General features: G+C 45.0%; 1 protein-coding gene across 1 annotated transcript in view; it reads right to left on the bottom strand.

Moving 5' to 3' along the window:
- Window positions 1–697: 697 nt before the first annotated feature.
- Window positions 698–26532, bottom strand: part of PTPN11 (protein tyrosine phosphatase non-receptor type 11) — a 38829-nt gene continuing 12994 nt past the window's right edge. The window contains exons 4-16 of the mRNA XM_081122550.1: window positions 24765–24957; window positions 22798–22914; window positions 22116–22229; window positions 17777–17873; window positions 16824–16903; window positions 16548–16706; window positions 12687–12818; window positions 11075–11229; window positions 10122–10189; window positions 9466–9617; window positions 7214–7326; window positions 5362–5463; window positions 698–4647 (exon numbers count right to left, since the gene is read on the bottom strand). Of these exons, the coding sequence (XP_080978676.1) occupies window positions 5394–5463; window positions 7214–7326; window positions 9466–9617; window positions 10122–10189; window positions 11075–11229; window positions 12687–12818; window positions 16548–16706; window positions 16824–16903; window positions 17777–17873; window positions 22116–22229; window positions 22798–22914; window positions 24765–24957 (1450 nt within the window). The 3' untranslated portion in view covers window positions 698–4647; window positions 5362–5393. The remainder of the gene's footprint in view (window positions 4648–5361; window positions 5464–7213; window positions 7327–9465; window positions 9618–10121; window positions 10190–11074; window positions 11230–12686; window positions 12819–16547; window positions 16707–16823; window positions 16904–17776; window positions 17874–22115; window positions 22230–22797; window positions 22915–24764; window positions 24958–26532) is intronic.

A 26532-nucleotide genomic window follows, 5' to 3' on the forward strand; every position in this document is an offset into this window, starting at 1 on the left:
CAAGGGGGCCAATGAAGGAACGCACCCCTGCGAACTCCTTGCCTTGAGCTCAGTGAAACTGGGTTCAGATTTCTGACCTCCAGATCTGTTAAATGGAAAGTCTGCATCAATTTGTTACATGGGTTTGTTACTGACGCAGGTGCCCCGCAGTGAGCAAAGCAGGCTTAGAAATAATCTGTATAAACCCTCCAGTAATGTTTGGCACGTAACTGTCATTTAGTAAATGGTGCTTCGTCACTCCCTCACTTGGTCGGGATCCGGGCCTCAGGGCGGCAGTTTCAGCCCATCTCGCATTCCGCCCGTGTGCCTCCCTTCCCTAACCGGCCACAAGGTCCTCTGAGACAGGGATCAGCAGAGACCTGTTTTGTATTCCCCGCAGCACCTTGCCCGGTGCCTGAGTCACTGTGCTTATTAAAAAGCGGCTGAATGGATGCACGCACGCATACTGTTTGGGGCTTTTAAATCTGAAAAAAAATCTGAAGTAATTCTCAGCTCACCCGCCAGTATCATTATGACTGGTCTCCCACGGTGGCTTCAGCACCCTGGGGTGCTGAGAATGCCTTTCCCAGCCTGTTCTCCTCACCCCCACTGAGAATTACAATCAATCCCGGCACTTTTGCCCATGTAAGAGGTTGAGTGACCTGTAATCCCGGTGTTTCCTGGACATGTCTGATGAAGTAAATGACAAGTGCCATCATATAAGAAAATGGTTTTATTCCTAATTTAGTTCCCATACAGTTTACAAATACACTTGTACTCTGGTAGTAACGGCTCTGCAACTAGCAAAGCGGTTGAACTAACACCCATAAATACAGGTGGGGAGACAACATCCACTAATGTTTCTCTACATAAACTATTCTCTTAATGTCACTTCTTTAAAAACAATTGCAAATAGACTACATAATATACGTGGGCAAAAAGGCAATTAAGTGAAACTCTTGAAACACTAAATGTATAATAAACAGTGCATATTATCAACATTTACATGATTTCACATCAAAATGATGACATCCTAAAACGTATTCCTTTTAAAGGATAGATTTATCAATAAAATATTACATATCTTTTAATACTCTGGTACAATACTTCATATGCTGCAGGAAAATTAAGTATGGGTCTAGTCATCAGCTTAATAGAGGATCCTTTACCATTCGCTTTTATTAATAAAGGAATCACAATTAGGTCATAAATAAAACAGGCGGGTGATTCATTACATGACATGAGGTTTAGGACGGAAACCTGTAAAAATTAGTTTGATACACAGCAAAGTTATACACCACGCGGGAACCAGCGGCTGAACGGCGCTGCCTTGTGCGAACTGCCTGTGGCGAGTAAAAGAGCAGATGTTTGAATGAGGGAAGGAGCAAGAAACTACATTTTGGAACTTATTTTTCAAGAGGAAGAGGAGAGAAGATTTCTCAAAAAAATAGAGAGCTACTACAGGTCCTAACAAAGGCATCGGCGACTCAGGGAGGCCATGTGCTTGCTCTAGAAAACTTTATTCCCCCAACAACATACAGAAAACTGCACTGGGCTTGCACTTACGTCTAGTCTAAGTCCCCCTGCGGATTAATTAGCTACAGCAAAGCCCTTCGCAGCTGCATACCCTCCCGCGTTCCCCCGGACTAGACATAACCCAAGGCCTTATCTTATTCTTAAAATCCCCAGGAAAATAGCCCCTAAAAAACCCCAAAAAACTTTCCTGGCTTTCCAAAGCAACGGGGCTCCTTAAAGAATGTAAAATGCAGAGAAAGTCATACATATAATTTTCTCAACCTCATTTAACCACCTTTGAAAAGTCATTGATTTCCATGGAACAGATAGATGACCATAATTTTCAGGAGGGCCACACACTGGATATGAAGGTCTTTTTATATTTTATTTTTTATAAAAGTTATTAAGACGGAAATTTCACTTTTTTAGAAAAAAAAAGACAAATGCCACGTGCCAGGTCATTCTTTACCCCAAATATAAAATCCTATGCTTATCATTTTAAAATCCCCAACCAGCTATGGGTATTGTGCAAATTTAATGTCCACCAGCATCCCAAACATGTCTCTCTCACACCTGTCTTCCAGGGAACCTGCTTTTTGACTATTACTGGCTGCTCCAGCCCTGGGCCCCTGGACGGCCTCAGAAACCACCTCTTTGGAACTTTCATTTCCACTATTTTTTAAACCCGCACATCGCGCTCCCCCCAACCTTCACCTGACTGATTCCATCCCACAGAGAGAAATCTCACCTGAGAACCTGCAATCCCCTTTGACCAAACACACAGCGAACCTTAGCAACCTCGGGATCATCATAATCTTATCCTGGCATACCCCGTCCTAGCGCGACAGCTGGCGGACGCCGTGGAGGGAGATCTGAACGAATCAGTGTCCTGGCACGCGAAGAGCTCGCCGAGATCAGGTGTCTCCCTTCCAAGAGCAGAAAGCACCGATCCAAAGCGACAGGCAGAGGCTTCATGCAGTGGGAGGATTATTTATACAATCAGACCCTTGTATGCTGGTGAAAGACTTGGCCCCCCCCCCGCCAAAGTCCAGGGTCAAAAACATTTCCATGAAATCGAAGCAAAGAGGAGAACCATCCAATGTGACAAAGTGAAAGAACAGGATTCACGGTCCTTGACGCAAACACAGAACTTGAATCTCTCGACAGGCCTGGAGAGGGGACAGTGGTCATTACATTCCTCTTACAAGGTGATCACCTGCAGGCCACACCTGTGTTCTGAAACAATTCTAAGTTCAATGGATGGAAAATAGGGTCATGGGAGGAGCGGGGGGACACTATACATTTCGTCTGTGAAAATGGCAGCCATTGGTGACCCCAAAGGGTTTCCGGGTTTCAAGGGAGGTAAAGAACTCAGGAGGGAACTGCCACCAGGGCTGGATCTAGCCCTTTCTCTCGGGAGCAACAGCAAGGAGAATTCCAGAAAGGAAACTGCCTTCATGGCAGAGCTGCCGTAGCTTTATCATCTGCACAGGGTCAACCAGTGAGACTTCCATCGAAATGCACTCACCGAGCGATGATTCAACACACGGGGCAAAGAGGGCTGTTTTTTGGAGAAGGCACTTCAGGTAGCACGTCAGCAAACCTTACTGCTGATTCGATCTGACGGGCAGCCCCATGAGGACCGCGTGGTGGCCTGGCGGAAATCAGTGGAGTGACGACAGCACCACCCACACCTCCCTCGGCGGGGGCCGCGGTGACAGGCGGTGCTTTCGAATGCTCTGCTCCCCCCCAGACACATCCATCCTCACGAGACCAGTTTCCCCAACTGATGGTTCAGAAAAGATGCTCAGAGCTTGCAGGTCTGGTGCAGGAAGCTTCTAGAAGGCCCTCTCTCTCTGACTTCCAGCTTACACCAGCTACGGCAAGCAGTGTCAGCTTCCCAGGGTCACTCACTAGCAGCTTCTACTTCTGCTAACAATGGTTTTCTTCCTCCGCACTGGTTTTGACAGTCTGTTAGGCTGGGGACCCCGATGAACTGCACCTCCACCTCATGCCCGGTGGATTCTCCTCTTCCTGAATCTGGGTTGGGCTTGTGACTTCCTCTACTCAACAGAGGGCAGCAGAAGTGACACTCTGACGGTTCTGGGGTTGTCGTAAGCAGGCCTGACCACTACTGCCTCATACTCTTGGGAGCTCTGAGTTGTGACATAAGAGGCCCAGTGACCCTGCTGGCAAGGTCACATGGAGGGAGCACATGGAGGAGACCGAGGACCACATGCAGAGAAGGGGCCCAGCCACCCAGTGTCACAGTCAACCTGCTGACCAGCAAGAGAGACACCAGCAAGACGAGCAGAGGGACAGCCCCCAGCTGAGCCCAGTCCAGGTTGAACAGTGGGAGACAAATAAAGAATCATCTTAAGCCACTCTGTTTTGGGGTGGTTTTCAGCAACCATTGATAACCCAAACACTGGTTATCCACAGATGCATCTTTTCTAAACACAAGACAGTACTCAAATGAAAAAAAAAATATATATATATATGGCAAATGTTTCCCCACAACAGGCTGGTCATTGGTCATCTGCTAATAAAAAAGCATGCCTTTGATCCTGAATTCCCATGATTTTCCCCCATGATTTTCCTAATGGCAATGCAAAGGGAGACAGTCAGCTTCAGACAGTCTGGGGCACTGGCCTCATTATCATTTAGCCAAAAAAAGGCCATCAAAATGGATTATCCACGACTGGATAAGTGATGATAAATGTAACTGTTTTCACTTCTACAGGATGCTGTCACTTAATTTTCCCTCTAACAAGTGCCCCATCACCCCCCCATAAAGAGGAGGTGAAATTAAATTTGTTAAGGTTATAAAAAGAAAGAGAAATGCCAGTAACTAGGATTCGAATCACCACCATCTGCAAAGTACAGAGCACAATCTAACTGCTTCCTCGATTTAAAAGAAAACTGTATAAAATATAACACTGTCTACATTGTAGAGATGATTTATCTGAGGAAATGAGTGAGTAGAGATCGGGTGTTGTTGAGTTAGAATACAGTGGTCTTCAAATGGTTTCAGATTCTGCACATCGAAAGGGAGGCGACCACAGCGCAAGCCTTCGAGGTTCAAGTTCATTCTTCACGCAAACTTTCTTGCACCTATTCTTGATCTTTTCATGGAGAGGGTGAAGTCCACATCTGGGAGAAATAAGTGAGAATTTTGAACGAACATATGTCTAAGTCTGGCAAGGCATTAAAGCACTTAAAAGTATATTTAAAGCTTTTAAATATACTATTCATTGAAATGAGAATTTCAACATGAAATCCTAAAACCAAGAGTTTCTAACTTATTAAAACATACATCACACATGAGTCACTGTCTGAAAAGGTAACTGACAGGAGACGGACAAGGGAGGTGAATTTCCAGCAACAGAGCTGAAGGCACGTGGAGTGAGCCAGTTGGAGGCCCTGGCTGTCCAGTGCCCTGTGTTACACAGCCAGTCAGAGGCCACCTGGATGAGAACTGAGGCATCCTGACTCCAACCATTCCATGCTGTGTCCCCACACTTCCCAGATCCCTAAAGATGATCTCCCAGCACAACTTGGATTAACCAACTCCAATAAAAATTGCAGGAACGGTGACACCTGGTGTCCATCACCAATATCAACCATTTCTCTATATTAAATGCTCACCTTGCCCTTCATAGAATTAATTCTGCATTTGGTTTCAATGCTTAATGAACTCCAAAATAAATCCAGCTTGGAGAAAAGGAGTTCAGGGACAGGAAAAGGAGGCTGACTTGTACAACTCAATGATGTCACACTTTGCTGAAACACTCACAGATATCTGCCTGCTTAAAAATGCCACGAGGGCTGTAAACAACGAACAAATACAGCGCTTCCCTTTAATACCTGTTTCTGTGCTGAAGTCTTGGTGGGTCTTCTCATCTGAAGCTTTTCTGCTGCTGCATCAGACCCACGTTTTCATAGACTCGAGCATTATCTTCTCTCATCCTGGAAAGAAGAGAAAGGAGATGTTGACAGAAACGCAGACCGTGCTGATTAAGTTTACATGACATTGGTAAGGCACACAGCATGTCCTTTGGGGACTAGCTATGGTGCAGATGTAGTCCCTGCCCCCAGGAGCTGGCATTCTAGAACAGCATAAAAAACATAGACAGCAATGTACTTGTGAAGTTAGAATGAAACACAAGCCTCAAGCCCTCTGCTCTTGGGGGCTTGAAGGTGAGATGTTTTCCAGGCAGGCAGAGCAAGGGAGGCCTGTACGATGAGGGCTGAGTTAGACCCTGAAGGAGGGCGGGACACACATACACAGAAAGGAATGCTCCTCATTTCAAGCAGAAGGATCTGAACGGGCAGGAGGTCCAAGGCGGGCAAGTGCAAGGGAAGCCAGACCCGAATCTGGCTATGTAAAGGGGAACATTGAACATGAAGCACAGTGGGGGGTTTAGGGCCTTGGGATGGAGGCCAGCGTCTCAGAGCCCAGACTCTGTCTGCCGAGCAGGGAGGGGAGGGCAGAGCAGCCAGGGAAAACAGGGAACCCAGGAGCTGTGGGCACCAGCCCGAGAGGGGGAGACAAAAGAAGCAGAAGGGGCTCGGGGTCCAGGGTGTCCTAGGTCTGTACCCTACAAGGGAATGGCCGGAACAGAGAGACAGAGAAGCTGAGTCATAGGCAGGAGCTGGTGACAAGGGAGTTGTCAGAGCTGATTCTGTTGGGCCAACATGGGGGAAGCTCTCTGGCACGGACTCAGAGTCCAGACGTGCCGGTTCTACTGTAAATTACTGCAGATGGTAATTTCAAACACCAACTTTCCCTGTCTGTCCACCAGGAAGGAGGAAAGCAGGCTGAAGGAAGAGGCAGCATGGGGGAGAGCACACTTTTGTTGTGTCATTTCATTTCAATGTTAAATAGAAAGCAAATATAAATACAGGCCTCATCTATATTATCTAAAATGTTTAGAGAGAGTATTAAAGTCAGCAGGGGTTTAAAAATCCACATCAGAAGCGCATAGAGATAAAACTCTTACAGGAGAAAAAAGCAAACCAGAGACTGTCTAGAATACATAGAAAATAATAACTTACAATCGTCACTCACATGATCGATTTAACCAATGTTTTCCTTACTTGTTTTAGTTTAAACAAGGAGTCGGCAAAGTTTTTCCATAAAGAACGAGAGGGTAAATAATTTAGTCTCTGCAAGCCACACACAGTCTCTGTCATATATTATTCTTGGTGTGTGCATGTGTCTGTGTGCACGTGTGCAATCGTTTTAATAACCCTTTAAAAACCACTCGCGAGCTGTACATATACAGGCCATAGCCAGGATTTGGCCTGGAAGCTATAGCTTGCTGACTCCTGGGCTAAACCCCAAAGTAGACATTTGTTGACTGTGGGTTGTGTTGACACATCAGTGGTCAATTTACTTACTTTCACTTAGCAAACAGTCTTAATACATCAAAAGGGGTGCTATCCACCTCTGCAACAATTCCCACGCCATCAAAAGAAAAATTAGTTTCTTCTTAGAGAACCTCAACTTGATATACTTACAACCCCCTAAGATCCTAGCTAGAGTATCGATCAGCCTTCAGTTTAGGTAAATGAATATTTTGGTAGCCACTGATCTACTCACAAGTCAGTCAGCCAACAATTCAATGAAAGGTGCGTGCTACAAAGACTTGTAGTTTGTTAAGCTTTTCTACAGAATTATATTCAGGTGAAAAGACTCTCCTTTATTGCTACTTACTCCGCACAGGATGGTGTTGGGGTGCAAGGCGGGAGGGGGCTCTGGTCTCCACTCGCCTGGTCCGTGAGGGAATACTTAATATTTGTATACTCGTGACCTTTCCTCTTGCTTTTCTGAAAAGTGAAGATGGCATAGGTGAGGACATGGGACATTTTTAATGAAATAAAAAAGCAAAAAAGTCATTTCACAGAGAGAGAAAGGGAGAGAGAGACAGATAGACAGGTTAACCCCAAATATGAAAACATTGACCAAATGTTAGAAAACTCACATCCTCAATATAAATACACCATACAGGTGACTTTGAACCATATAACTGAAAGGCACAGAGAGCCCAGCCAGCATGGCTCAGAGACTGAGCATCTACCTATGATTTAGGGGATAGCGGTTCGATTCCCAGTCAGGGCACATGCCTGGGTTGTGGGCTCGATCCCCAGTAGGGGGTGTGCAGGAGGCAGCCGATCAAAGATGACTCTCCCATCATTGATGTTTCTCTCTCTCTCCCTCTCCCTTCCTCTCTCTTTATAAAGCAATAAAAACATTAAAAAAAAATTTTAAAAATATGGAGGCTCATATACCATACAGTAGTTAACGTGCTCAGCACAGGGCCAGCACATATGGCACCACAATAGTACTGGCTGAATGAATGAATGAATGAATGAATGAAGCAACACATCCCGGCTCTCCTGGGTGGGATTATAGAGGACATTCAGTTTCTAAGCCTAAATTCTGTAATACTTAAATTATTAGAGAACAAGTTTTGCTTGTGTGTACTTCTTTCCTCCAAAAAAGGGCAGTGATAAAAGATTCTTAGTTTGTAAATCCAAATTATAACCTCAGACTTAGGTTCGGAGAGACCGTATTTGGTCATGAGAAGATCCAAAGTGCTATAAAAGCTGGGAAGGGAGGTCCCTAAATTCTCCAAAACAAGGATAAGAACCAAAGCCTCTGAATGGAAGAGAGCGAGCTTCCCCTAGCTTTTCCCACCATGAGGACATCATGTGCTTCAAAACATTCCTAACCAGTTTCCACTTTGTACCCAGAGTGCCACACTCTCTCTGTATCTATCAGGAGTCCTCTTTGGGCCACTTTATGCTTTAACTCTTCCGGGCCCAAAACAGGTGTAACTGGAAGATAAATACATGATAGCCTAGCGTAACCACCTAAATATGCCACAGCACTTGCAACAACACAGTCAGATTCAAAGCGCGGAAGTTCAAAACCAGTAGCTTATTAATGATCTGTCCTTACGTTTCTATCATAGTGTCTCTGATGATGTTTTCCTACAATGAAACAATCCAGTATTTTGGCATGGACTGAGAACCTACTGAACTAATTAACTGGCTGACCAAGCTTTGGTCTGCTGGGCTAGAAATCGTTCAGTAAGGTGGTGGGTCCCACTGTGAAAAGAGCTTAGTTCCCGTTTTGAGCTTAGCAGCGGGGCTCGGGTGGAGGAGGAGAGGGGAGGGAGACAAGCCGAGCTCCCCAAAAGAGCAGTCTCCTCACTTGCCTCATCTCCGCTCACTCCTAATTAACTCAGCTTTGTGTCTGTTATGAATAGCTCCGGATGGCAAGGCTCCAGCGGCGCTTTCTCCTTCATTATGCACGCTCATTAAAACTGAAATTCCACCGTTTCCAATTCCACCAAATTGGTGGCTCCGACCACCGCATGCTATTAAGAGTGAAGCGTTCATTCAGGAGGTGGAATCGGGATAAATATGGCCTGGATTAAGCTGGAACGGGCTGGGAACGTCGAGGCTCTGAGTTCTAAGAGGGCCGAGTCGTGTGAGCCTCGGAAAACCCTCCCCTTCCTAGGTGGCACTTCCCCAAGCTGCCAGGCCAGGATGGCAGCATGGTGCCCCTCCCCAAGCTCCTGAAGCCTGAAAAATCAGAGCTGTGAAGTAGGGAATAGTTTTCAGAGGGGCCCTTCCTGGTTGAGGACTCGTTTCCCATTCCCAAATAAAGACAGTCTCCTGCCCTGGCCGGTGTGGCTCAGTTGGCTGAGCACCGTCCCATGCACCAAAAGTCTCTGGTTCGATTCCTGGTGAGGCAGGCTTAATCCCCAGTAGGGGACGTGCAGGAGGAAGCCAATCAATGTTTCTCACGTCAATGTTTCTCTCTCTCTCTAAAATCAATGAAAACATATTAAAAAAAAAAAAGTCTCCTATCAGAGTCCGTCCTGATCAGAAGGAGGGCATGTGCCAAGTGCCCAGAAAAGAAAATGAACCCGTCTGCGGCCCGCGCAGGCTCTGTACCTGCTCCTCCTCGATCCTGCGCTGTAGTGTTTCGATGTAGTGCTGGACGGCCATGTAGATGAACCGGTACTGTGCTTCCGTCTGCACCATCCCTGACCTCTGAGAGCGCACCATCTGAATCGTTTTGGGAACGTCAATGTCACAGTCGACGCCTATAAAGCAAGCACCACGGCAATCAGGAGAAAAGGCAGAGCCGGGCTCGAGCGGTTTAACGTACAACGTGCAGCCGGCTCAGACACAGGGCATGATTTAGTCTAATGTTCTGACCAAGTACGTTCCAAGGGCCACAGCGCTGGCCTTCTGATCAATACCAATCACCCCAGATGATTGAGTGACAAAGTGTGGGCGGCAGGGTTCCCCCACTTTTCAACACCCCACACCAGCAGCAAGGATTAGGTGGGTGGGTGGAGACCAACACCGCAAGTTTACCAAAGGGCCGCCGCAGGGGGGTCCACAGACCCTGGGCTTCACTTTGCACGCAAACGTCAACAGCATCACTGCTGTTCTCTGGCAGATACAGTGGAAGTTGGAGTCTTTGGCCCAGGTTTTGGTGAAAATTTTTAACATTCAAATGCTCTTCCCCAGGCTATTTTCCCCAGTGCTTTCTGCCCGTAAACTAAAGCCCAGGAGCTGCAGCTCCCCGGCCCGGGGCCTACCCTTCTCGCGGATGATGTCGATGAGGATGTCAATCACGATGAACGTCCCTGTCCGGCCGATCCCAGCGCTGGGGGCAGAAGGACAAAGCAACGCAAGGAAGTCATCCCGGGGAGTTCTATACTCGAAACCAAGCTATTGATACGAACAGGACCACTATCTGCTCCTGGGAGTATTTATAAGATTGTCCATTTATGTTGAAATACATTCGCTGACAGTGCAGGGTTTTGGAGCCAGTCCAGCCCGCTCTTGGAGCCCAGCTCCCCCAGCACAGTGTGCCTGGGGCAAGGCCTCTGAACCTCTCTGACCCCTGCTTCCTCATCTGGGAAATGGGGTAACAGTGCATACCCTATAGGGTGGCTGTGAGGATCAAATGTGAGTTGTGCATAAAAAACACTGGGCTCAGAGTCTGGCATAAAGCAAGTGCTCAGTAAGAGGTAGCTTTTTAAAGTTTCACATGCATCTACTTGCCCAACACAGAGATGAGATTTAGGAAGCCTAGCTTTCCCCAGTAGAACTGGAAAGCCCAAACTTGGGCTCCAGCAGCCTGCAAACTCTGGGGTGGAGACCTGGGGCCGCAGCGGTCCTAATCTTTTGAAGCAAACAAGTGTATTACTGGGGAAAAAGTATATCTCATTTCTGAGGTACAAGACAGGATCACCACCAAAGAGATAAGCCCTGAACTACTCTATTAAAAAAGAAAACCAAGCCAGCCCTTGAGCATAAGGGCCGTGTTCACCACTCCGTCCCGCCACCCCAGTACCCAGCAGTCCTGTAAATTCTACAAGAAATATACTTTTGGGTCAAAGTGTCCCTTAATGTAGCTTATCCATGCCTCAAACAGAGGTTAAATTTTTTCCCTCAGTTAGAGAGCTGGGGGTGGGTAGGTAAGCAGCAGCCCTGGTCGTTAGGAGATGGGCCAGACTGTGGACTTGGTTGGGGGGGGGGGTGTCACCTGCAGTGCACCACCACTGGCCCGGCATCCATGATGCTCTCCTGCTTATGGTGCACCTCCTCCAGGAAGTCCAGCACGCCCCCGGGGTCACTGGGCACTCCGTGGTCCGGCCAGGTCCGAAAGTGGTACTGCCAGACCGTTCTCTCTGTATTCCCCTGGAGTAGAGCCAAGAAAAACCAGAAAAGAATTAAATAAATCAAGGGACTGAGACACTGCCCGGCTTCTATCTTTCTCAGACCCCACACGATCCAGGGAGCTGGCAGCACAGAAGCCCCTCCCATTTCACTTAAAGGTCCCGGATCGCTCCCCTTTTTGAATCTAGCTGAGCAGTCCTGGAGACAATGCTCTGCCTCTGTCACAGAACCCAGATGTCTAGTGCAGCAATCTGTCCTTCAGGAAACTCCAACCTGAATCAGCCCTAAGCTATGCGCAGTGGGCAACGTCCCTGATCCCCGATCCTCCTTGTCCCTGTGCCGCTCAACCTAGGAGGCGACAGAGGCCTCTGGGACCCGGGGCTCTCCTCCCACCACGTGAGAGAACAGGTATTCCCTCATCCCTCGTTTCTCTTTGTCCTTTTGTGCGCAAACCTCCTCCCCTCCCCAAGCCACACACTTTTATAATATCATGACATTTGAAACTTCTGTTGAGTACAAAGTAGGTAAGAAGACAGGCTTTGCAGTCAGATGGCTGGGTGTAGGCCCCAATCCCAGCGTGCACACTCACTGTGGCACCGGGACATCTCTAAGCCTGTTTCTTCCTTTGCAAATAGGAATACTAATCTCTCTCACAATACCACTGTGAGGATTAAACAAGAGCCATTAAGCACACAGCCACTGCTCTGCAGATGGGAGGAGACTTAGCACACGGCTCCTCTGAGGACAGTGATCGCTAATAAAGGTCACATGGTCCCAAGACTGCAAAAACCTAAATGCATCACATGCGGGGTCCACCCGGGTGAGGTCGCTGAGCAGCACTATTCATCATTACATCATCTGGAGCCAATCCATACTAAGTGATGTCTTACAAGGGGATTTTAAAACAAGGACAGAGTAACAGACCAGTGTCCAAGACGAGTGACCCTCAGGACAGCCAAGGAATCAGAACCACAATTAGGATCTCTTCTTGAATTATGTGCATTTAATTTGCTGTTGTCAAGAAAAAGATTTTTCTGGATGTTACTGGTGAGCTACAAATCAAGGGGCCTTTACTTGCTGCTCCCCGTGCCTGGGACCCTGCTCTCCTGACTCTCTGGATGCCTGGCTCCTCCACCTTCAGGTCTCAGCTCAAATGACACCCCCTCAGAGAGGCCTGTTTCCTCCATCTCAAGTGCCCACTCACTCTCCAGCGTACCATCCTGTGCCTCCACAGACGGCACAGTCAGAAAGCTTAGCTGGTCATTCACATTTTAACCACTGTCTCCCCCAAGGGCAAAGGCTGTATGTCTTGCCTGCAATGTACCAGCAGTGCCTCGAGAGAACCTGGCACATGGAAGGCACCGGATAAATGGCTACTGAATCAGTGAGTGGATGGATGGATGTGTAACTGTATGGCCCTGGGTTGCCGCACACCGTAAGCGGTTCCCAAAGTCTCTAAAATACGACAATATACTTACTTGTCCAACCTTGGACAGTTTAAGTTCTCTTAGCGTGTAGTCATGGGCGGCGCTTTCTTTGACGTTCCTAACGCGCATGACCCCGTATTCTTTCAGAGCATACTCATCAGGCCAGTATTTGACACATTTGCTCTGGAAGGAATCAGAAAAAAAAGACAGTTAATCCCTGTGAACTCTGAAAGAAAAGCCTAAACCAGCACAAAGCAAATGTCCAAGTCTCGCTTACTGCCCACTCATACGGAGAATGGCGTAACAGTGAGCTGGTGGATTTCCAAAGAAAAGGAAAGGAGAGTTCAAAGTAGAAGGCGAGTGCTTGGGAAGCAGGGGGAAGGGGAAAGAGGCCGTCTGCCATTGTCCAATCCCACACCCAGGTCAAAGGAGAGTCAATGCTTGTTTATTTATTTCCAAAGAATCAAAGATGCAAAGTGAGGGAATGGCCAGGTTGAGGGTGCTGTCTAGCCACCACTGGGTTTTGAAGCCTAGAGATCTGCCAGCTGCTCTGCAGGGGAGGCAAGTGAGGATTCTGGAGGTGGATGGGCTGCCCACTGAGCCAGACAGTCTGGTTCATTTCCACCCCAGCGTAGGAGGGCTCCGCGCCTTATCTACCCCGAGTGCAAATACCTCCAGCAGCCTGGGCTGTGAAGCAGCTGCTTTTTCTATATCCAGATCCATTTGCTACCTACTGCACATGTCACCTTCGCTTAACTGGGCGCCTGGGGACGCCAAGCCTGCAAGATCTGCTGGCTTCAGAGCAGGCAGATGGGAAAACATGACACCAAAAAAATCATTCTTGCTGCCAGGGAAGAAGATACTCCGCTCCATGAGAGATGAGTCTGGATATATGCAGTGACATATCCTGGGCAAAGAATGATTTTGTGTTTTGGGGTTTTTGCTGGGTGCGGTCATTGACACCACTCCCTTTCCACAACCAGACACAAATATCAGCAAAAGACAATTTCCTTGTATATTAGGAAGACAGAGAAATTCCCAGTTATAAATATGGAAATAAAAGAGCAGCTGCAGACTAGCCCCCACAGTCAATGGACAATTGAAAAAAAGAAAAACACGGTAGGAGGAGCGTTTGGGAGAATTTAATAGCTGGTGTGACTTTTTTGCTTGGCACAGCTTGGGGTCTTTTATTTATTATTGCTTTGAATTCAGCTTTCACTCTAGTGTTTTATAGCTCCAAATACCCTGTGACAGATTTGATACAATTTTCTCCCCCAAATAAACACTTAATATTAACCGTACTCAAGGCTGTTTAATATTAACTGTAATCAATTCTGAGGTCTGCTGTCACTCAAGAGACACAAAATTAAATCACAACTCGACAAGCATTTTAGCTGACTTTAAACAGCTGCAAAGTACCGCAGCCCGACTCCCACTTTTCCAAACTGTGATGTAAACCTTGACAAAGGAATTCCAAACCGTGAGGGCTAATACTTTAGTTTTTAAACTAAAGCCCAGGAGCCCTGGCTGGTGTGGCTCAATTGGTTGGGCGTCACCCCATGCTGGTTGCTGGTTCTATTCCTGGTCAGGGCACATGCCCAGTTCGATCCCCAGTAGGGGGCGTGTAGGACGCAGCCAATCAATGTTTCTGTTTCTCTCTTTCCCCCTCTCCCTTCCTCTCTCCCTCTAAAGAGTTGTTTTCCTTTCCATACTTCGGGCAGGTGACACTCACCTGAAGAGGAAACTATGAAGATGTCTTAACTTATCCATTAATTCAAGAACAATTAATGTTAGTGCAGGAGGCCTTTGTTTCACAATGACCAGACCAGCCCTCGGGGGTACCAACCACTATTGCACAACAATGAAAACCTTATAAAATCACACTGCCCTTCCCAACTCTAAGAAAATTACAGTAGGAGGGCTGAAATCCAAAATCGCCCACCTGCCTTAGGTTTAACTTACATGTACGACTGCTACATTCTGTGCGGCTTTTATATAAACCAATTCAAGTATATCTAAAAAGCACTTTGCCTAGAACACAAACAAAACCACAGAACTTTTCCACGTTAAGAAACCTATGGGGACAGGCTGACTTTGGGATATACAGTCAGTGAGATCTGACTGATAGCTCTATGTGTAGATGTTACATAATTTCTAAATGCCCAAAGGGTAGGGAAGAGTATGAGGAGATGGCTACTGGGCACATGCAGCTTGGGGGGGGGGGGGGACACGGGGAGGAGTGCACACTGGGACAACCACTCTGGAAGGCAGTTTGGCAGAACCTTCATAAGTTTACAACACGCACACCCTATGACCTAGCAATTCTTGACGTCTATCCTAGAGAAACACTTGCCACGTGGACACAAAAGCAAGAACAAGACTGTTCACTTCAGCACTGTTTATAAAAGCAAAAGCCAGAATACTTACATGCCCAGTACATGATGGTTGAATAAACGATGATATGTACAGACCACGAAATATCATGCAGTTACCATGAGACAGACCAGCACGTACTTACAGAAGTTAGAACATGTATGTAGTGGGGGAAAAACGCCCAAGATGCACAACAAAGTTACTGTACGAAAGCACTTTTTCTTAAGTCTTTTTTTTTTTATATATCTTTACTGATTTCAGAGAGAGGAAAGGAGAGAGACAGACAGACAGACAGAAACATCAATGATGAGAGAGTCACTGATCGAGCCCGCAACCCGGGCATGTGCCCTGACCGGGAATCGAACCTCGATCGCCTGGATCCTAGGTCAACGCTCAACCGCTGAGCCAGGCCCGGCCGGGCAGCACTTTTTCATACAGTATTTTTCAGAAAATGGTCCTATACGCTTCCATAAGTACATATGTGTATCTAAAGGCACACATATGTAAAGGTAGGTACCCAGTGCCTATTGCAATGCCTTTAATAATGCACGTATGTAAATGCCAAGAGAGTGTAGAATGCCACGTCAAACAGGGCTCGTGTAGGAGGAAAAGACTAAAGTTGGGGGGACGAGGGATGATGGCAAAGGCAACTTCAACCTTAACTGTACTTGAATATTTATATGAATATACTGTTCAGATAATTCAAGTTAATTTGTAAAAGCTTACAAGTCAGAAACAGTACCATTTATATGACCAGTGAAACCACTGTTGACTTAGTTCTCTCAGCACCTAAAAGTACTAGACAGGCCTCCTCCTTACACTCCCTTCGTGACCACTGCTGGCAATGGAGTAACAGGGCTGGATTTACTCTCCCACCTTAAACCACTGAAAAATTGGAAAAATGAAATGACACATATAATAGGACTAGTAACAAGGACATTGAAACAATTATAAATGTATTCCACGTGTTCAAAGGCACAGGGAATGAGGCACTTGTGAAGGAGACATAGACAATATTAAAAATACTCGAATAAAACTTCTAGAGGTAACAAGGACAATGTTTGGCTGAAAAATACACTGGACAGGAGTACCAGATTAAACATAGAGCAAAACATGTTAAACAAATGGTTAAACACATAGCAAAAGAAACTATCCAAAATGAAACTAGGAAGCAAAAATAGAGAAATAAGAAAAAATGAACAAAGCCTCAGTGAGCTGTAGAACAACTTCAAACAGCCCAATATACGTGTAATTGGTGTCCCAGGACAGGGTGGGGTACATATCTGAAGAAATAGTAAACATTGTCCAAATTTGAAAAAAAAAAAGTAAATCCACAGATCCAAGAAGCTCAATGAACCTGAAGTAGAAGAAACCTAAAGAAAACTACCCCAAGGCAGGTCATCATCAAATATCTTCAACGCCCTTTTTTCTAGAGGGTCAGTTAGCTTAAGCTTAACTTGTCTATCCAGCTCTTAATATGGTCAACCTGACGTGAGCAATACTAAAATATTTTATCAGGAGAGTATGTTATTAACATACCTTTCCTCTCTCCACCTCTTTCGTCGTCATGACAATCACTCGGGAGTTCTCTTGAAACACCATCCGCCAGAAGTCATTCACCGTATTCTGCAGGCAGCCTTGTGTGGCAATATAACTCTTTTTGGGCTTTGAATTGTTGCACTTGGTTTCAAATTCAGGCTAGAAGTTTAGGAAGAAGATCCGTCAAACATTTGAAAGTTGCTTTTGGGACACACAGAAGGATTTAAAATTAAAATAAAAATGTATAGTGAGAAGACACTGAAAAGCCAAGTTTACCATGATAATATTGGCGTTGATGTAATCGGACACAGGCTCGTTGGGATCGCCGTCGTGTAGGACAACCCTGGTATGATCAACTGGAAAAGAAGGAGCCCACAGTCACAAAACACTCGGGCCTCTCAGGACAGATCGGTTCAAATCTGTTCACCCTCAACATAGTCTGAGCTGTGTTCATTTAATGGTAAAACCACGTAAAAATTTAAATCCTAAGTAAGCATAATGATACTCTGAACACCACATGATGCCTCAAAACACTTCCTTTAAGAATATTACAGCAGCGTTGTCAGGCACTCTCCTGGTTTTGATAATGCACTATGGGTATATAGGATATTACCACTGGGAGAAGCTGGGTAAGGGTACATGAGAATCTTGTGACAACTGCTGAGTGCCATTTCTGGGACCCTTGTACATGGCCTCCATCCTTCTGGGCCTCTTTTCTCCCCCCATGGTTCCCTTGGGCGCTACCTGGCAGCACCTGGGTGTTAATGGAGGTACTCCTTCTGAGCCAAGTGTAGGCATGTACCAAAATCTCCAGTCACTCGGACATCAGGGAGAACAGTTGCAAGAGACTTCAGGAGGAGCTTGTCTGTTCCGCAGATGAGGGAACAGAGCCTCAGAAAGGAGGGGTGCCTTTCCCAAGACCCATGAGCCAGGTACTCAGAGCAAGGATACGGCCTGGGACCCGACACTGGGAGATGGCAAGCCTTGAGATCGTCGCTCTGAGGCCAACAAAAGGAATTAACAGAAGAAAACAACCACACTCAAAACCTCCTCGTGGCAATTTCACTCAGTAATCAGCATCACGGGAATTGGGTGAATGAGGCCATCAGTCCCTGTCACAGTTGATTATTTTGGAAACGGCTCACAATTAAAAGAGGCTAAGGCCTTGGATGTGCTGAGAATCAAAATCTCCAAAGGTGACACTGACTGAGAAGAATATTGATACTTACAGGGCAGGATGTTCTTATATCTATTTTTGTTTTTATTTTCTTGCCTCTGGCCCTCTTTTCGGCTATAGAGAAGTTTGCACTCCTGCTGTTGTAGTGTCTAGGGAGAAACAAAAGCAAATATTGTTATGCATCAAAAGCTTAAAGAAAGAAAAGCCTGGCTCGGTTTCTGCTGTAAGGAATTTATCCCAGGAAATGTGCACAGTCCTGTGCAATAGCCGTTAAGAATGCTCATGTTAACACTGTACCAATCGCGGCAAAAATATCAGAAACAACAAACACGTCCAACAGGAAACAGCTGCCTAAGGAACACTATTGTTTGTTCATATAAAAGAGCTTTCTACGGCCATTTAAAAGGTGTTCTGGGGGAATATTTCACGCCGTGGGAGAATAAGCAGAGTAAGTGTTAAGTGAAAAGACTTTTCTCCTCCCCTCCCCCCCTGTCCATTTTCCTACCGTTCTTTTTGCTTCAATTTTCTACAATGAATAACAGGTGTTTATAAAAAGAGAAGCCTTTTGCAATAACGATTATTAAGAATGAAAACCAGGCAGCGGATGGAGAGTAAAGAGGACCAGACGACGACAGGAGACGAGACTTGGGTGGTGAGCACTCCACAGTTTATAGATGCCATACTGGAATGCTGTGGGCCTGAAATTCATGTTGGTAACCAATGCTACCCCAATAAATTTAATTTTAAAGAGAGAATGAAAGCCAGCGGGTACTGGTATACAGTAAACGACTAGCAGATGTGACCCATGTTCTCAAGGAGTTTATGACCCGCCTCCTTTTATCACTGTTTAATTCAGAGCAGGCCATATATACGTCAGTTGTCAAATTTAAGTACCAGAGGACAGAAGTGGATTGGGGACAGGGCCAGGAGCATTAAATCCCTCCTACATTAGTGCCACAGGCAGCCAGCTGCGTCTACACAGACACCTGCCCTGTGACAGTCTCCCCAGCCAGAGAGTGGAGAGCTCGGTTTCCTGAGGCAAGTGGTCAGGAAGGACGCCTCCGCAGGGAAAGGGGGGGAATGCTGTCGGGGAACGAAGGGGCTAAGGCAAGCAGCACGGCGGACTGGCCCGGCGGAAGAGGGGATCTGGAGAAGTGGGGAGAGGAGCAGCTGCAGAAATGGATGGGAAGGTGGGCAAGCCAGGCTGAAGCATTTTCAAGAGGTAGGTTTCGTGTTCAAAATGACAAAAAGTGCCTCTTCAAGGGACCACTGGTTTCAAACAAGCCTAATCCATAATGGGAAGTCACAAATGGGCAAACCAAGAAAGTGAAAGGCAGACTACAAAGAAAAGAAAAAAACAACATATATATATAGTTATTTCTATATAATATAAATAAATGCCAAAATGGTTACCCCATAAAGATTTCTACAAGAAGTGCCAGAGTTAATATTTCATAACACGGCAGCCCTGTTATTTCCATTTCATTTATCTGAATTTCACAGACAGGTATGAAAGTCAGGAGTTTAAATTGCTATTTGACTCTCAGTTTCAAAATGCAATTTTCGGCCTTGACACACAGCTCATAACAAAAGTGTTTAGCTAGCTGGAACCTGGGCAGAAGTAAAATACAATGTGTGCAGAACTCTGACAATGAAATGGGCATTCAAATTTTTTAAATGAGGGCAGATTAATTAAAGCTATTTGCCTTCTCTGAGCTGGCATTTCCTTTGAACTGTGAGCCCCGGTCTTACTGAGCAATATTTTGCTGTGTTATTAGGAAGGAGGTTCAATCTTGATTTTTAGACATTAAGATGGTGTTCAAAAAGTCCAAACCCTATGAACTGACTCAATCACTTAAAAATCAACAAAGACGCCCTGGCCAGTATGGCTTAGTTGGATGGGCATCATCCCCTGCACGAAAAGGTTGCAGGTTCGATTCCTGGTAGGGGGCATGCAGGAGACAGCCAACCGATGTTTCTCTCTCATTGATGTTTCTCTCTCTCTATCCCTCTTCCTTCCTCTCTAAAAAAAAAAAATCAATAAAAAATCTTTAAAAAAAAAAGAGAGAAACATGACACTGTAGGGGCAGAGAATGAGAGGAAAGAGAGAGCAAGAGAGAGAGAAATAGTCCAAAGAAAATAAAGGAATTTCTTCAGCATGAAGCTTGTGGAATAAAACCTCTAACCGCTGCAATGCTCTGCCCACAGGAAGGCAGCAGCCCTTTTATGAGCTACTGGGAGCTCAGGCCTAGATGGAAAGTCCCGGGTATAGCTCCCGCCCGCCATCCTGGAGTATTTTCAAACCCGAGGCTGCAGTCTGGCCACGGACTGCTGTTCAGTGTGGCACTGCTTAGTCACCAAAGGGAAGATTTCCACTAGAGATCACCAGAAAGAATGATTATTCTAGACACAGCTTTGGGGTACAGCTAAAGTCTTGTTTCCATAAAACCTAGCCATCTTGAAAGAGAATTTATAGCTCCCCTGAGCAGGATGTGATCACTTTAAGGAAATCAAACTGTACTGTGGGCTTGAGGACAGGCGCAAGCTCCTCCTGGAGACACGCTGGATGGCTGGGCTGCAGGAGGAATCAGGACATCTGTGTGGCTGTCAGTGGAATGACTGTCACGCCTGTGCAAACTGAAAACAGCTTCAGACAATGACAGAGGAGAACGGCTTGCGTAACAATGAGAAGGCTGGGCTTTAAAAACAAACCAAATTACCAAGGAAAACAAGCTTTAAAGTGCTGGGGAAAAATAACCCCAGTTAACAAGTGTTGTGTGGGGTTTGCGTGTGCATGTGCTGTGTTTTTTTAAATGTTCTTATTGATTTTAGAGAGAGAGAGGAAGGGAGAGGAGGAGAGAGGAGGAGAGAAACATCAATGGGCTGCCTCGCACCTCAACTGGGAATCGAGCCCGCAACCTGACCATGTGCCCTGACCAGGAATCAAACCGGCGACCTTTCGATGCAGAGAATGACGCTCAATCAGCTGAGCCACTCCCAACGGGGCTGTTCCTGAATATTGCAAAAACTAACAGAGTTGTATGGCAACGATCAGAAGTCGACTTGCAGAAACTCCCACTGGGCAAAGCTAAAATAATCTGAGCAACAAAAAAGATAATAAACGCCATAGACAGAAGCGCGCCAAATGCGTTAAAAATCCATGAGTATATATTGATACCAAAAAAAATTTGGGGAGGGGAGGAGAATGCTATTTTGACAACTGCTTAAGTAAAAAGAAAAGAATCGAGCATTTATTCTGCCTTGATGATGAAAAACTTATCTTTATAGAACTATTCCAGCTAATAAATAAAGGAATGATAAAGTTAAATATCACAACCTTACACCTCTTACAAATTAACGGACCCAACAATAATCAGTGCTGCTAAGAAAATAAAGGAGAAACGACAGGGCATAAGTACCTCTGGATACATCAACAGAAACCCTATCCATCTTGTTTGGCATGGTATCCTCAGGCACTAACCTAATGCCTGGTATGAAAGAATAAACCTGAGTTCAAGTCTCTGTTCACAGTGTTGAGCAAGGACTGTGAGTGTTCTGCACCCACCCCCACTGCTGAGATTCAGTCAAATTTGTGGAGAGAGGATTTACTTAACCTGAGTCTCAGGCTCCTCATCTGTAAAACAGAAATAATATCTCAACAAGTGCATCTGACATCCTGTGGCTAAAATTGCTTTATTTGGCCATCCATTCATTCATTCGTTCCACAAATATATGTAAATTCTAAAGTCCTACAGAAGTACAGAATAATGGACTGTTGATGGAGTTTCTGCGCTGTGCCAGGCACGGGGACACATGTGAGGGGTAACTATGAAGGTGAACATGGCACAATTCTTGTTTTTGAGAAAATTTTCTGTCCAATGGATGAAAAGAGAGAGGACAAGATAATTGGTAAGTGACACACCAGAGCACAACAGGAACACTGTACATTCCCATTGGGGAACATTCTCCCACCTGAGTTGGTTTCAGGAAAGAGATCAGTTAACTTAACTTCCCAATGTTATAAATGTCAACACCCAAATTAAAGCTGACATGAGGCATTGGATTCTTTCTGAAGACCCCAGTCAATGCTGGAAACCGTCCAAAGGAGTTAGATCCTTTTGTCTGTCTGGGTTTCTGCCAGCAAACCAAGAGCCAAATGGAGCTACTGGCTCATCCATTTCATATTAACTGCCAGCTCCCTTCCCCAGAACACAATGCCCTTCTATTTCAAAGAAGCCCCCTCAGCAACTCGTTCCATGTCAATCAATGGCTGAATTAGAACATAGATTCAAGTCTTTCAGATCCCATTGCAAACACAAGACCAACTTCTCATCTGTTAAAAATAGGACTTAATAACTCATGTAAAAATAATTTTTTTTTTAATAACTTACCTCAAATTCTTCCCAAAAGCCTTGTTTGACTTTATCTGTGGTCTCGGCTAATTTGCTCAATTCTCGAACTCGGCTCTCTATCTCAGCAGCATTGATGCGAGTTGTGTTGAGGGGCTAATCAAATTCAGCAATTGGTGTGAAATGAAGAAAGTATTATTTTAAAAAAGTGTTAATACAAAAAATTAAAATTAAAAAAACACCAGATGTCTGTTTTGGTGTTCATGAAGGCAAGGACAGGAAGTTCACAGGACATTGTAATTCTCAATAAACATTTTCAAATACAGTTTCACTTTCTTTTCTGTCCTGTCAGGAAAAAAGTCTTTTTCCAATCTTCATACACACTTTACTCTGCTGATATAAATTCAATCTCACCAAAGGTGCACCTACAATGACAACTTGGTGAAAACTTGCTTTAAAAGCTCTGAAGGCCTTTTAGAGATACATATGGAGATAGTCGTGTAAATGATGTGATATCTGGACTTTGTACCCAAATAGCACAGGGGGAAGGCAGTGAATGGAGTAATAAATGAAGTAAGATCTGATGCAGTGATCATAATTGAAGCTGGGTAATAGGCACATAGAGGTTCGTGATACTGTTCTACTTCTGTATATCTGGAATATCCTTCATTAGGATTTTTCAACTCTCTAAGGAGATGGAGCTTTAGCTCTCTAATATGCTCACCTGCTTGAGCTGTAGAACTGTGCCCAATGTTTCTACCATGGGATTCTTCTTGTAATGCTCCACGAGATCTGTCAGAGAGTCGAACCGTTCTCCTCCACCAACATCATATTTCAGTTCCTTTCAGCACAAAAAAATTACGTTTATTACTTCTATGTTAGATTACTGTTTTCCCAACTGAAGTGCAGAGACGAACTCCCCGCCACCCCCAGTAGTGGAAAGATCAGACAGCTGTGGCAACACCAAGGAAAGAAGGCAATAAGGACATTAAAATTGTAACAAATAACCCAAGAGCTCACTGTGAGGTGTGAGAAGCAACAAATTAGAATCCAACACCAATTAAGCCAGAAGAAAGTTTCTCCTTCCTGAGTTAAGTAGCTTAAAAAATATGAAAAACAGTATTCTTTACCCTCTACTTATACTGCAGGCTAAGCTGCAATACATAAGGCCGCTGAAAAGAAGGTAAATTACTATTTCTCTCTGAAACACATCAAGCACCAGGGCAGGTGAGGCAGCACTGAGGCCCAATATACATGCCCTTACTATCATCTTCTAATAATTATAAACAGAGACCAGGAAATTTTTTCTAACCGGGAGATGGGAATAGGCTATTTAAGGGAAACAACAGGAAAACAGTAAAAACTCAGAAAACGCAAAACCCTAGAAATAATATATATGAAAATATTTGGGTACAAAGTAAGGACCTCTGAAAATCCACTCTTCCATAAAAGCAGCGAGAACACTGGCAAAAATTGTCATCAACTTTTTCAGAACTCTGACAATTCAAGAAGTACTTGCAACAGTCCAAGGAGCATCTAATTCAAGAAAAATGATTGAATCTTGGTAAGAGCAACAAACTGGCATTTTTAACTTGCCCTGTTCCCACCCACCTCTCCCCATTACCTCAGTAGCTTTGAAAACGAGCAGCCTTGTGATCATAGTAGCTATGAAAACAAGCGACTTAAGACAACTAGAGGGGACAGAATGGATTTGGACGACCTATCCCCAAAGAATGGTCCTTATTTGGCCTGTTTGGCAGCTCCCTTGAAAAGCCCTGTTTTGAGAGATTTTATTTGACTGACTCAGAGCTCACTCAGCCTTGTCTTCAGGGGATCTGCCAAAAACAATCAGCAGCAACTGTTTAATATCATGGCTGCCTCATGTGGCAATACCAGTTAGGGCAAAGAAAACACAGACCAAAAACGTAAGAGGGAAATCTAGGCTATGACCACAGGGGGCTCTGAAAACCTCCAACATATTCTTGTGAATCTAAAAAGCCATGTAAACGTGCAGGGCTATGTGAAGTCCAAGAAAGATCTGAGAAGGCCCCAATCTTCACCTCTCTCGCTGACTTCAAACTTCTGCACAGCAGGAAATGAAAGCTAAGGCAGAGTTTTAAGCTGCCATAGTACTAAAGTCATACCAACACACACACACACACACACACACAGCCCCCTCTGGCAAAGGCTGGGAGACTTAATGGTTTGAAACATGTAGGGAACTCTGTCCAATCATTAACTGACCAATAAACTAACTAAACAAAGACTTCAGTGGTTGTATATGACAAAGAACACAGTGTTCAATTCTCCCATCCTTAATGCAGGAACTCTGGATTATGAAGGCAAATGCAGTCACAGGCAAGACTGGGGCACTCCTAAGGAGGAACTGAGACCACTGCTTTAGAGAAAGAGACTAAGGCCGACTCTAGCTACTAGTCGAGCAGAAACAGATTAGACACTGCAGGGCGAGAGGTGATGCAGAGGCGTGACTTAATTGGCCAGAGAGAGACTAGAAATAAATAATTTAATAAAGTTCTGAAATGATGAAACAATTATTATTACTAAAAGTATAGTAGCCCTTGCCTAAGAGAGCAAAGAAAGTAACTTTGAAAGTAACAGTGTCTGTCTCCTCCAAGCAGAAAAATCACCCAAAGACGAGTTTGCCAGACCCAAGTTCAACAAAAGCTTTACCTGACAGCGGATCATGACGTGGGTGACTTTGGACTTGCCATCATTGCTCTCCCCTTTGTCATCGCCAGTTCGGACAGAGAGAACAAAATCTCCAGGGTGGCTCTGGCTCTCACGTACCAGAAAGCTACCATGTTTTCCTTTTTCAGTTAGTAACTTCTCTGCTTCCTTCCCAGAGAGGTGTCCATGAAACCACCTACATTTTTAAGAATGAAAATAAATACAGTTCTGCCATGGGATCATGACACTCTTTCACGAAACTACCATATATAGTCAGGTCTCCTAAACACAATTTAAAAACAAACAAATTCTTCCAGGGGACTGAGCGATTTTGCAACCTAAGCAGGTAGGAAGAATGACAAAGGTGTCAGGAATGACCATTCAACTCTTTCAATGAGCCCCCAGTCATTTGCAGACAGATGTCCTCAACCTTTCCTTTTTCTTTTACATCTCTCACGTTTTAAAAATATGTCAGTTCTCCACACCCAGCACTAAAAGGACCAACTACTTAATCACAGCCATTTAAAGAAATTACAATAGAAAGTCATGGCAGAGACAGTGATTACTTGAATGTTGGCTATTCCTCTGGCATGTGAACAAGATACGAAAAAGATCCTCATTATAAGTTAATTCAGGCATTTCAAATTTTTCCAGATTTCCAACCTGTACTTGGACAGCCTCTGGGTTTGCTAGCAACATCTCTGGCCTGTATGCTGGGTTATCATTGCAAATTTTAATGCCTATAAGACCTAGAGTAGGGGTGAGGGATTTTGCTACAAATGTCAATTCCCATTGCTCACGACCAGAGATACCAATATAGTACTGAATGAGGCCCAGCAATCTGCACTCGTAGCCAGCACACAGAGTCCAGTAGGCCATTCGAGGGCAGACTTTGAGAGACTACAGAAAAATTTTAACAGTCATGTTAATAAGGTAGCTTTTCCCCTCAGGATCTTGGTAAGAAAACAAGTACTGTCTTGGCAGATGCTAATGGCTCATGACTAAAGGAAAATACCCTGAGTTATTTTTCATCCACCCTCAACTGGACAGAGTAAAATTTAGAAATAAACTGTGCAGTTAGGTGGTGGACAGCCTTTTGCTTGAAGCTACAGGGGTAGCTGGAGAAACAAATTATCAGCATATAATAGCACTGACACAGAGGTCAAGGTTAAAGAAAATTACCCGAAGATACAAAATCCACAAACCTAATTAAGAGAGCCTGAATTTGTACTGAGTCAGAAGAGATGGGAACGTAGAAAAGCAATAAAATCAATACAAATTAAGTCAAGCTTCAGCTTACATCAGCTCAGCTCCAACACAACAGTGGGAAGTGGTGGGGGACCTCTGAAGGAATACAATTCCCGCTAAGCAAGGTCATCCTCATACATTTGTGGGTGGGACAGAAAAGAGCTGCGGAAAAATCGGACCCTGGGAGTCCTCAGCTTCCCCACTTCTGAGCTTAAACTGACATCTGTTGGTGGCATTGCTGAATAACTGGTGGAGAGCGGCCACCAAGAACTGCTGGGCTTTGGTGTGGCCATTATCATTCGTCTCCCTCTCATAGCTCTCAAAGATTAGCAGCTGAAGTTCAGTAGTCTCAGAATTACTGCACGTCCTAAGGATACATAGGAATAGACTGAGAGCCCTAGAATGAGTGTCAGTCACACTGACTGGAGCTTTTGCAAGGCAAGGGCACTCTGAGAATAATCGGATCCTATTATTCTGACTTTAATAGAACTTTAAAGATCACAGCTTGGGCTGAAAGAGGCGA

The sequence above is a fragment of the Miniopterus schreibersii genome, assembly GCF_964146895.1.
Source record: "Miniopterus schreibersii genome assembly, chromosome: 20".
NCBI lineage: Eukaryota > Metazoa > Chordata > Mammalia > Chiroptera > Miniopteridae > Miniopterus > Miniopterus schreibersii.